The sequence below is a fragment of the Anolis sagrei genome, chromosome 1 (genome assembly GCF_037176765.1).
Source record: "Anolis sagrei isolate rAnoSag1 chromosome 1, rAnoSag1.mat, whole genome shotgun sequence".
Taxonomy (NCBI): Eukaryota; Metazoa; Chordata; class Lepidosauria; order Squamata; family Dactyloidae; genus Anolis; species Anolis sagrei.
Window position 1 is genome coordinate 232051194 of NC_090021.1, and position 12171 is coordinate 232063364.

General features: G+C 39.2%; 1 protein-coding gene across 6 annotated transcripts in view; it reads right to left on the bottom strand.

Annotated features, from left to right (window-relative positions):
• The window catches only part of SPTB (spectrin beta, erythrocytic), a 123438-nt gene that overhangs the window by 35736 nt on the left and 75531 nt on the right, over positions 1-12171 (bottom strand). For all 6 annotated transcript variants that reach the window (XM_060772626.2, XM_067461103.1, XM_067461118.1 and 3 more), the window contains exons 15-21: positions 10947-11084; positions 8259-9015; positions 7543-7745; positions 6829-6919; positions 5713-5859; positions 2208-2471; positions 194-409 (exon numbers count right to left, since the gene is read on the bottom strand). In XM_060772626.2, coding sequence (XP_060628609.2) covers positions 194-409; positions 2208-2471; positions 5713-5859; positions 6829-6919; positions 7543-7745; positions 8259-9015; positions 10947-11084 — 1816 coding nt within the window. The remainder of the gene's footprint in view (positions 1-193; positions 410-2207; positions 2472-5712; positions 5860-6828; positions 6920-7542; positions 7746-8258; positions 9016-10946; positions 11085-12171) is intronic.

A 12171-nucleotide genomic window follows, 5' to 3' on the forward strand; every position in this document is an offset into this window, starting at 1 on the left:
ACCAATCAAGGCTAGATAGATAATTGCCCAAAATACAGAAGGTCTTACTCCTGTTTTTCCTATTTATTTGTGAGGACCAGTTTTGCTGTTACAAAGCTCCCACCACCTTCTGAATGAAGAATAATAGTATATAGTAACTAGGGAAGAATTCTAACACTTGTTAATATCACAGTTAGGTGATTTCATAGCTCACCAGTTCATCCGCCAGATCCCGATCCAATTGATATCCAGCCTTAGTTGCCTCCAGTTCCTTCTTCTTCTTACTCAGTGGCTCCAGAAGACCCTGGAACCTCTTCTCAATGATCTCATGCTTGCCATCCACTTCATGCAAGTCTCCTCTAGTGGGAGGTGCCTGGCTTAACAAATCTTCCATTTCTTTCTTTCTCACACTTACTTGTTCCTCCAGTCGCTGAAATGAGAGGATCTCTAGTTAGGCAACCATTTAAAAAAAAATCATAATCTACTTGACTCACAGGAAATTGATTTGGTCACAATGTTGTTCAAATCTTTCTATTCTTTGCCATTCCCAGGTATCAGGGCATTAAACTTTTATTTCATCCTGAGGCAGGACAGACCGGATGGATCAGCCGCAGGTTACTCCTCATTATGAGAACAGTGTTCATGAATGCTCTTTTAGTTTAGGATGAATTGGATATACAATAAATTAAATTTGATGGGTCTATATGAGAGTCAGCAAGAAGATGGAGAGTCTGTTAAAGTTAAATATTTAGACTCAAAAAGTAGAAGCATTACTAACAGAGGATTTCTATATGCAGATACCTCCTTTTGCCCCTTGCAAAGAGCCCACATCTGTTTTATAACTATATTTTCAATGCTATTAAAATATGCTTCTTTATACCTTCCTAAACTTTTTTGACACACTTACAGATCACACAAATTTCACAGTTCACAGATCACACAAATTTCCACCCAACCTATCATAAAAGATTTCTCTCTACAAAAGTAAGTTTTACACAGGTCCTCTACCTTTTTACTAGTTGCAACTTCTTTACTCATATACTTCCATGTTGCTGAGGATGACCCTGCCAGTCTGTTTCATCAAGTTTTATCTCTATTAGTCTCTTAATTTTTCACATCTCTTACATCTTCTACAAGGGATACAATAACTCAGTCTGAGGATCCCTACAGGTACAATGTTTGCTTCTCATGAGATGCTTTATTAAAAAGTGATCTCATGAGAGCAGCACAGAAGGAAAGAGTTTGGAAACAGATATCAGTGTTTACACTATGCTGAAGTGGAGGATAGGGACTCTTAAGAAGGATCCAATAGAAATCTGATATTCTGTTTATAGAGATACTTTGGGGGGGGGGGGGGGGGGAAATGGATGGACAACCAGTGCTGAGAATGTATACAGATTTCATTGATTATGTGATAATTTAAAGAAAATTTTAAATCAGTAGTTGTATAACCTTTTAAAAAATATTCAGTATGGCTCAAGCATTGTATATGGGATCTCTTGTTACTCATCACTATTAATATCACAGGGTAATGCTAAGAGGAAAACATTACACTTAAATACACATGTGAGCAACTGTATTCATAGAATCGTAGACTCATAGAATCATAGAGTTGGAAGAGACCTCATGGGCCTCCCAGGCCAACTCCCTGCCAAGAAGCAGGAAAACCACATTCAAAGCACCCCCGACAGATGGCCATCAAGCCTCTGTTTAAAAGCCTCAAAAAAAAGAGTCTCCACCACACTCCAGGGCAGAGAGTTCCACTGCTGAACAGCTCTCATTTATAATTCTCTATGTGTTGACATTCAACGCAACAATTATTGGTACTGCAATTAATTTATAATTCTCTATGTATTGACATTTACAGAAAGCAGATGCAAGTGCTAAGGAAACACACATTATCATAAAAGAAGTACTTTCATAGGATTCAGATACCTTGACAAAAAGGTATCTGAATCCCATGAAATAAAGGAGTTCATTCACTGTATCAGAAAAAAAGGGGAGGGCATGGATAATCCTTAAGATGCTGGAGGACTTCATGCCTTTCACCATAGAGAGGAACTGATGAGCACAATTTCCTCTAATTTTATGAGGCTATAGCAAACCATCACTAATTTGACCACTTCAGATCACTCCCTCACAGAGAACAGCACCTGATAGTGTCATGAAGGTTCCTGCCAATAGGCTATTGATTTGAGGCAGGAAAGACAGTTTCAGGACTTACTTACTTTCAGGTTCTTCAACAGGATGTTGACACTAGTGAGATCTTTACCCTGGGCATCAGATTTCAGCTGCTGCTCCATCTCACTGATCCATGCACCAAGGTCAGCATAGCTCTGCGCGTAAAGGTCAGAGCGGTTGGCATCAAACAGGTGCTGGGCCTTCTCCTCTGTTGTGGCCTGCAGCTTATCCCACAGTTCGTGTAGGTCTGCTAGCCTTCGGCCAACAATAGCTTCATACTGGGGCTTCTGCTCTGCCAGCTGCTGCCCTTCCTAGAAAAAAAAAAGAGATAAGAGATTGTGGAGTCACAGAATCATTTGTCAGATCCATGAACAGCCAAGGAGAAAGACAATTCATTCTTCTAGAAAACATACAGTTAAAGTGGAGTTCTAGTGAACCAAACTGCTGAGCTCAAAGTAGTTGGGCAATGTAATCATGCCTGGTAGAGAGAGCTAAGGACAGAATAAGGCTGCTCACTGCTATTGCTGCAATTGTTACTCTTCTTCTTCTCTTCTTCTTCTTCTTCTTCTTCTTCTTCTATTATTTGAAACACAACAATATGAGTTCACAGCAAACAAGATTACTCTGCTGCTGCTGGATTGGAGCACACATCACAAGTGTCTAGGACTGTGTGATGTATCGGTGAATAATGCATGCAGATCCCAGTAAGGTGGCCTTTTGCCACTGGTAGATGATAATCTTGTCAGCACCGATTGTGTTTAAGTGCAGGCCAAGGTGTTTAGGCACTGCACCCAGGCACCATTGGGACCACCTTTACTGGCTTGTGTCAGAGTCTTTGCAATTTGATTTTTAAATCCTCAATAATAATAATAATAATAATAATAGTAAAGGTGGTCCCAATGGTGCCTGGGTGCAGTGCCTAAACACCTTGGCCTGCACTTAAACACAATCGGTGCTGACAAGATTACCCAATCTTGTCAGCCCAATCTGGCCTTTTACCCAATCTGGGATTCAAGATGGCTTACAAAGTTTAAAAGAAACTTCCTACCATACAAATATTTTAAACATCTATATTTATATTTATGTGTTTTCCATGAAACATTTTGTCCCAAGTATACATTGAAGTTCACTCTGAAGTCACCAGAACAAACTGAGGAAAGTATTCAAAACTTGTTTAATAGCATCTCATCACACTAGAGAATGGATCCACTTTAAATCCGGTTGCTGCCTCCTGCAGCATTGTCGAGTTTGTAGTTTAGGGAGGCCTAGGACCTGCCTGCCTGAACATTTTAAAGGCTCCTCCCCTAAACTACAAGCCCCAGAATGCTGCAGGAGGAAGAAACCAGATTTAAAGTGGATCCATGCCCTAGTTGATGCGGTCAAGTCCATGAACATTCTCTGATCCCTCCGCACTCAGCCATGTTCTGTTTTTCAGCCATGATACTGTTTTTAAAATGTGTATTGTGATTGTAATGTTTTTATGTTGCTCGCTGTTGATTTTAGTTGTTTTATTGCATTTTGTGTGTGTTTTAATCTGTATTTTTGGACTTGACCCATGTAAGCAGCCCTGAGATGCTCTTATACAGAACTGCAATCTCTCACATCATTATGTTCTTTCTCAGATATATTATTTTGACGTTGTTTACAATTGTGATTGTTTTTATATTTTATCTGATGTTTTTAATTGATTGTGTTCTATTTGTAATTTTTGGGCTTGTCCCTTGTAAGCCGCCCCGAGTCCCCTTGGGGAGATGGTTGGCAGGGTATAAAAATAAAGTTATTATTATTATATTATATTACTTTATATGCCTTTAGTGAATTACTGGATAAACTACTGGGGTACATCTTTGAGGAGAGCACAGTAAAACAAGAGAAAATTATAATGTCAGCAACTAAGCTGTTAAACACCAAACCCAATTTCATATACAAGATGAACATGAAAGCTCCCTTTGCTCCCTTTTGAGTGAACATTAGCCATAAAAGTTTGCCTTGTTTGAGTTGAGAAAGTCTGAAAGGGTCAAAGGGAGGGAAAAACACTGCTTTCTCTTTTCCCCTTTGGCTATTTTTTATTTAAAATTGCTGGCTTCTTTTCCACTCAAGGGGCACAAGGTGCATTTTAGAAGGAGCGGGTTGAAGAAAAGGGGTTCAAGCACCTTCTTCATTTCCTCTTCTGCTCCTCATTTCCAAAGGATAACCTCATGTGCCTGCTTTTATCTAGAACAAAACAGAAATAGGAAGTCTATCTGCGATATAACAACTCAGGTACTTCCAGATGGGGCTTTTGTTGTGCAATCACTTTACCTCATTCAGGGAATACTCGAGAAGATGGCAGACAACATGGTCTTCCATTTGTAATCTTCCAGCATTTAGCTACCCTTTGCTACATCTTTTGTCTATTCCTAAAAATCCATTAAGAAAAGATGTAACAGCTGCATAGTATCTTTTAAATGGTACTGCTGGGAAACCTCCAACTCGAAGCATGCTTATTTTCTCCCAAAGAAAAAAAAGAAAGAAACGCGTTGGAAGTCGACTCTTCACCTTCAATTTTAATCATACTTTCAGAAGCTTTTTAATGCATCGTGGATGACATCCCAGGAATAAGAGATACAGGAGTAAAATACACTACACATGCACTGATTTTCTAAACAATGCGCAAGCTCAAATCCAGTAGGCAGCAATGTAAAGGAGAGGTTTGTGTTTTGAACTGTTGTAAACGCACTAACACACCAAAGTACACAGAGCAGAATGTGAATGTGCAATGTTTCTATATAGTGTGCATTATAATTGTATAATAAGTAGCCAATCACGCATGTTGATCATTGATCTATATAAATTGCACTAGCTTTGTATTCAATGTAGAGGTGTTTTGTCCTACAACTCCCAGAAATCCCAGCCAGTTTACTGTGGGTCGTGGTGCTCATCTCTATTTCTAAGTCAAATTGTTGGTGTTGTTCGTAGAAACCTCCAAGGTCATGTGACTGGCATAAGTGCATGGAACACTGTTACCTTCCTGCCAAAGCAGTACCTATTGATCCACTCACATTTGCATGTTTTCAAACTGCTAGGTTGGCAGAAGCTGGGGCTAACAGTGGGAGCTCACCCTGCTACCCAGATTTGAACCTCCAACCTTTTGGTTAGCAAATTCAGCAGCTCAGCGGCTTAACCCGCTGTGTCACCAGAGGCTCTTAATGGATGAATATACACTTTATAAATGTCAATTTTAAGAAAATGTGTTTTTAGAAATTTGGTCAGCTTATATTAATTTACATGTCAAGCCCTTGCTCATATTCTAATTATTTTCCATCCCTCTTTTTTTTCTTTCCTTTTTCTCTTTACATCTTCTGTTGTGTTCTTTCTTTTTTGCAATCATACTTTAGGAATGCAATTATTTTTCATTAATAATGTTCCAAGAATGAGAACAGTGGTAACTGTCATTAAATCTTTCACAAAAATCTCAGTCCTAAATCATCAAGAGGCACACAGATGTAAGAACAGGAGAAAGCCAAGAAAGATGCCAAGCTATGATGCCAAATCTTGCAAGAAGCCACTTACCTCATCTACTTTATCTAGCCATGCTTGGTTAGAGGCAAGTTCTGCCATAAAAGCTTGGTGCTTCAGCCATTTGCTGTGCAAATTCCGAGCTTCATCATAGGATATGTCTTGTGCAGTTAGCATCTTTTCTTCAATCCACACAGTAAGCTACAAAGAAAATGCTAGCAAATGACATACTGGTGAACATGAGTTCTATACTGCTCTTGCTAGTACTCTGCATCGTTCCATTGTAATTCTCCCCCTTGCAATCCTACTACTTTGCTGTCCTTCAAAAATACTTAGAGTTGTATATTGGAAATGCTCTCAAAGCATTGAGAACCATAGTGGAAACTGCAACTATTCATAATAGAAAGTTTCAACTAATACTGGAGCCAGGGGAGATTTTCAGCAAGGGTGATGTATACTCCCTGTAGTCGGCCTTAGTTAACAACATGTTTGCAACTCTTTGGACCAACCGAAGCTTCAAAACACTTTTTAATGGCAGCCTCATACAGACTGCATTGTAGCAATACAAACTGAAACCAACACATGCATTCCCACGGTCAAATCTGAAGATTTTTTTTTTTAAAAAAGCATATAAGCTTTATGATAATGCATGTTTGACTTCTACTGAAATCTGTGCATCCAGTTTTAAGACTAAGTCCAGAAATACTCCCAAGCCGTGAACCCCATCTAGTGCAAATTCAACCTCTATTCCCCAATCTGACTTTTGAATGACCAGGAGCACCTCTGTCTTCTTGAGATTAAGGTTCAATTAGTTTGCCCTCATTGAGTACATTGATGTTGACATGCATCAGTTTAATACTACAATAGCTTAATTGGATTTAAATATGAAGAATAGAGATGATGACACAAAATGCTAAACATTGAAGAAAACTAGATTTTATCATTTCGCCTTCCTTTAAAAAACCTAATTTTAAAATTATACTATTATATTAAATTAATTGAGACCATGAATAAAACAGTAAGCTAGAAGTAAGTGTTATACAAGAAACCTGTGATGCGGTAAGAAAAATTGTATTTAATATCTGCTTTGAATATGTACCAAAGTTGTAAGCACTCTTGAAACAAAGACACACAGGATATTAGTAACAGTTACTGGTTCAGAATCCTTACCTCCTGACAATTCCTCAAGAAATTTCGCAGGTCATGATTGTCCTTCAGCAAAACAAACACCTCCTGAGATTTTGTGACATTTGTTTTGTATCTAGAAATGACAAATAAGACAAGCACATGGTTGTTCCAGCAGATCAAAAAGTATCAGAACACATTATTTGAGAAGGAAGGTTTTAAAAAAGAACACATTCTTTCTCTCTGTCTCCCTCTCGATCGTTGTGTGTGTGTGTGTTTGTATGTGTAGTTGCATGTAGCAGGTGTAGGCATTTGTATCTCAAGCAGAGATACATTCAAAGGGAGGAAATGCAGAGTAAGCAATACAAGGCAAAAAGGACACAGTAAGATACAGGAAGTAGACTGCCCCCTCCATTCCTTTCTGAGCTACACTGGATTCCTCATCCAGAAGGCCATCTTTCAGAGTTTGGAAAAGAAAATCCAGAACTATTGGATGTACTTTTCCTATTGCTATGACCCAGAGTTATCATTAAATACCCTTTTAATATGTCATAGGGAGAAAAGGACAGGACAACTATAGTTCAGAGATATTTTTTCTAGTTTTCCCTCATAATACCTTGATTGGGACAATTACTAGTACAGAATGAACACTCAGGTAATTGCATTGTTGAATTATCTGAGGATAAGCTTAACTATTTCTCCCACACACACTTTTTTCCTCTTGTACTGTCCCCATTGAAATGGCTCTAGTAATATTACCTCTCTTGTATCAGATGAACTTTTTCTTTAATTTTATCAGAGTAAATATTTCCTTCCGACACAAGCTTGTTCCCACTGTTGACCAACCCAGTAATTTTTTCTTCATTAGCTTCCATTGTAGCAAGAAAATCTTCATATTTTCGGATAGAAGCTTCGGATGCTTCCAAGGTGTCTGGGGGCTCGATGTGAGCCAGAGTATATTCCTAAAGAGGATGTTAGGGAAGGAAACATACAGATGACTTTGGAATATGACTTAGCCTGTTTTTTAAAACAACAACAGTGCTTTCACTGTAAATATATCTGTGAGGCCTACTTTCAACTCCAGCTCAGGTTAAATTACAGTCACCACATGGCACTTACGAAAAAAGCACCTGAAATGTTTTGATATGATAGTAAGCTGGCTGTACACATCTGCTGCCACAATTTGGCCTTTGGTATATTTTTTCTCTGTGTTACTTCAGTGTATGCTGAAAGTCAAATTCTGTATCTTGAACTCAGTGTCCACAGCTAGCACAACCTAACTATGGCATTATTATGGACAAGCTTTTTTCTGTGGCTGCTATGTGCTAGGTGATATCTATGTAAACATTCAAGATATGCTGCCAGCCTGAAAACACCGTTTTTCTATGAAACAACACCTACAGCACCCAAGCAATTTTTGAGACACTAATTTAAAATGCAGAAAGATTACAAGAAAGTTCATGCTGCAACCATACCTGGTTAGTAAGGACAATTTCTGCTTGCTTTGCATCTTTAAGAAATTCCTGGAAACCAAGGCACTGGTTGAGGAATTTCTCCCTGCTATCCCACATTTTACACAAGGCATTCCAGCCTGTATCCATCCCCTGGAGCCGTTGCTCCAGTTGCTGATATTCCACATCTGTTTGCCCTTGAGTCACTCTGGTTCCTATATCTTTGACACTGCGATAATCATCCCTATGTTGATCAATCTCTTCTTTAACAGCAGTGTGCTGATGCAGGAGGTGTTCGGCTTCTACCAAGGAATTGGGCACCTCTTCTGAAGCAACAGCTTTTTGTGCCTTAAACAGCCATGCCTGGAAGTCATCTAAGTCCTGCAAAAACTTGTGCAACTTGCTGGCCTCTCCAAGAGAGGCCTCTTGACTCTGCAGCGTGTTCTGAAGGTCCAGCCAGACTCCAGTGACAGCTGTCAATCGACTGTAGACATCATCAGCTAAGTCGGGCTGTTCTTCAGCAAGTCGATGTGCTTCTTTCTGTAGAGTTGCAAGGCGGGCCTGAATGGCTGCTAGGTCACGTTCAATGCCATACAACTTCCTCTGCATAGCAATCATGCCTGCCAAATTTTTACCAAGGTCCTGCGTGGATTCAATGACTTTGGTTTTTTCTAGGATCCATTTCCTTGTTTCTTCACAATCCACACAGTAATTGTGGAGGCTAAGGGCAAAGTCCACAGCTTTCCGCCTCTGAGCAACCATCTCCTGGAAAACTCTCCATCTAAGAAAGCAAAAATAAATAAATAAATAAATAAATCACTGTGCAAAGTATTTTTTCTGTAATTCTTCATGCATCTTTTTGGAATTCTTAATACACTGTTTCCATCCCTATAAAGCTAACAAAACAGTGGTGAAAGCACAGAACAGGGAAAGGTTAAACCAGCAAGGCAACTATAAAACTAAGCACCCTCTTACTGATGTTGGTATCAATGGACTGGATTTATGTGTTGCTGTGAGCTTTCCGGAATGTATGGCCATGTTCCAGAAGCTTCTGGAACATGGCCATATAGCCCAAAAAACTAACAGCAAAACTTGTACAACTTGCTGGCCTCTCCAAGGGAAGCCTCTTGACTCTGCAGCATGTTCTGCAGGTCCAGCCAGACTCCAGTGACAGCTGACAATTGAGTATAGACACCATCAGTTTTTGAAACATGACCATACAGTCCAGAAAGCTCACAGCAATGAAGTGATTCTGGCCATGAAAGTCTTTGACAAAACATTGACCAGATTTATGCCATATCCTAGTTTTACTATCTCTCCTGCTAGCAAAAAGGTGGATAGAATTGGAGATGATATTATTAGAGATGATAAATGGCTTAAGTGTTCTGGTTATAAATTGCTTGTTCAATAGGAAAGGAGACGGCTGGACAGTTCACCCTGTTGCCTCTCCCCAATAGATATTAGGTTTTACTATTCTTGTTCCAACAGCTGAGCTGTCAGGAAAAACAGAAATAAAACTTACCAGCCTCATAGACAACATGTTTAATACAGAGAGGCAACCATGGGAGATATTTTGCCTGTAAATTTAGCATTCACATTCAAATAGTACAGTTCGCAAAACAAGCACGTGCAGAAAATAGCAGAGGGCAGGAGCAAGATTTTAATACACAATATCAATGGAAATGAACTCAGAGGACCCAGAAGTCTGGCTGATATGAGTTCATTATGAGCAAATGTTCAGTTCCTAGTTCTGTTAATTGATATTGATATGAACTTCAAGCAAGCTCCACTATTACAGAATTGGAATTGAAGGAAATTATTTCATTAAATTATTTTTTGGCAAGATTCCCTAGACCTATATTCTGCATCAGAATTCTTCATCTGGCTGGGAAATATAGGAGACGGAAACTGGGTTCTCCATGTAGCAGTATATTTCCATAGTCCTCAATTTTCAGGAACCTGGTTCATGATTCCTATATGATTTTCTTTTTCCAGGCCAAAAATGTATTTTGCCAAGATTTTCTACAGTAAAATATTTGGCTGAAAAGGATTGCAACCAATTAACCTATAACATAATCAAAGCTGAGTATTTGTGTGCCTTTCTAGCTGAAGCAGTTCAGCAATCACTAAACACCCATCCCAACAGACGTGCAGATAATTTTGTGCCTTGATTACTTCTTTCAAAAACATCAACTACAATCCTTTCTTACCAAACAGATGTTCAAACTACTAAACTTGAAGTGTTAAAAATCGAGGCATCTAGATACCTCTGGGTTGTGTACAAGCAAGAGGTAGGGTAGGGACAACTCAAGAGACTGATCCAAAAGCCTATGGTTTTTTTTTCCGTGCCAGAAATGACTTGAGAAACTGCAAGTCGCTTCTGGTGTGAGAGAACTGGCTGTCTGCAAGGATGTTGCTCATGGGACGGCCAGATATTTTACCATCCTGTGGGAGGCTTCTCTCATGTCCCCACATGGGAAGCTGGAGCTGACAGATGGGAGCTCACCCCATCTCATGGATTCGAACTGACCTTCAGGTCAGCAGTTCAGCCGGCACATGGGTTTAACCCATTGCGCTACTGCAGCTCCTTAGTTTATGGTAACATTCATATTGCTAAATCTAAAGAGACCTCAACCTCAATATTGCCATGAAATCATATCAGTAGATATGAGAATTGCAGAGGAGAAATGAATAAATAGAAAAGGGTCTTACCTTGCATTCAGATGTTCTTGGCACTGCCTCACTTTCCCACTGCGAGGATGTCCACTCTCTATCAGACCAATGGCTGCTCGATTGACCCCATCAATCTGAGATGCTAGATTGTTCATTTCTTGCTCCAAAATATCAAACCTGCAATCAAATATACACTTATTTAATGTAAGTGGAGGCAATTCCAGAGTAAGGTTCTCTCTATGACTATGTAGTCCAGTCCTGGAGCATATGTGGCAAGCTAAGGAAATACTTCCATCTGTAAAAGATCCAGGCTACTTTGTGCCAGGCCAGTGCCTTTGAATCTTGAACTCTTCATGTACGTTGTTGTTTGTTTTGAGAGTAATTTCATAGTTAACAATGGTTCCATTTAAGGCAGTAACTAGATTAGTAACTAGTGAGAAACCCTATGTAGATGAGAGTCACCATATATCAAGTGGCCAATTACAGTTAAACAACAACAACTTTATACCACATTCAACTAATGCAGTAGTCAATACACGGTTTCATATTCATTCCTATCCTGTAGAAATTTTGTGATATATAAAGCAGACATTAAAGCTATATCTGGAGTAAATGGAGAATATCCTGGACAAAACTAGATTGCATCTCTAAAAATGAGGTCCGTCTTAGAATCACAAGTGTATCTTATGTATTGGTGGTGATGGTGATACTGAAATTAGGGTGCGTCTTACATCGATGGTGTCTTACAATTGACAAAATACGGTAACTTTTTTTCTTTAACCAAATGCTCTCTCTTGCCCTCAGTCTTGCAAACTGTATTCAACTATACATACTGACAACAGTAAGTTCTCAAAAGGTGATACATAGAATTACAAGTCTGCTTCTAACACAAGTTATTGATATGTTATATTGTAAGACCCCCATAATAACAGGACCTGCATCAGTGGTTTTATTTATCCGTGTGCAAGATGGAAATGTTCTCTCCAGGAGTTTGCCAAGTCCTCCAAGTGATTCTCTAGGACCTTATCATAGATCCTAGGTCCTCCAACATAACTCTATGATATGCTGGGACTCGAAGACAGGTAATTCAATTGTATTTGTTTGTATTCATGGTTTCATGTAACTGTGGTCTAGTCAGGAACATGTCCCCTGTGGGTACTGGGGTCTTACTCATTGTAAAACATGGATTTGAGAGCCTGGGCATGCCAAGGTAAATATCTAATTTTATCATAAGTGGATTCTAATTCATTCAATTATATGTCAT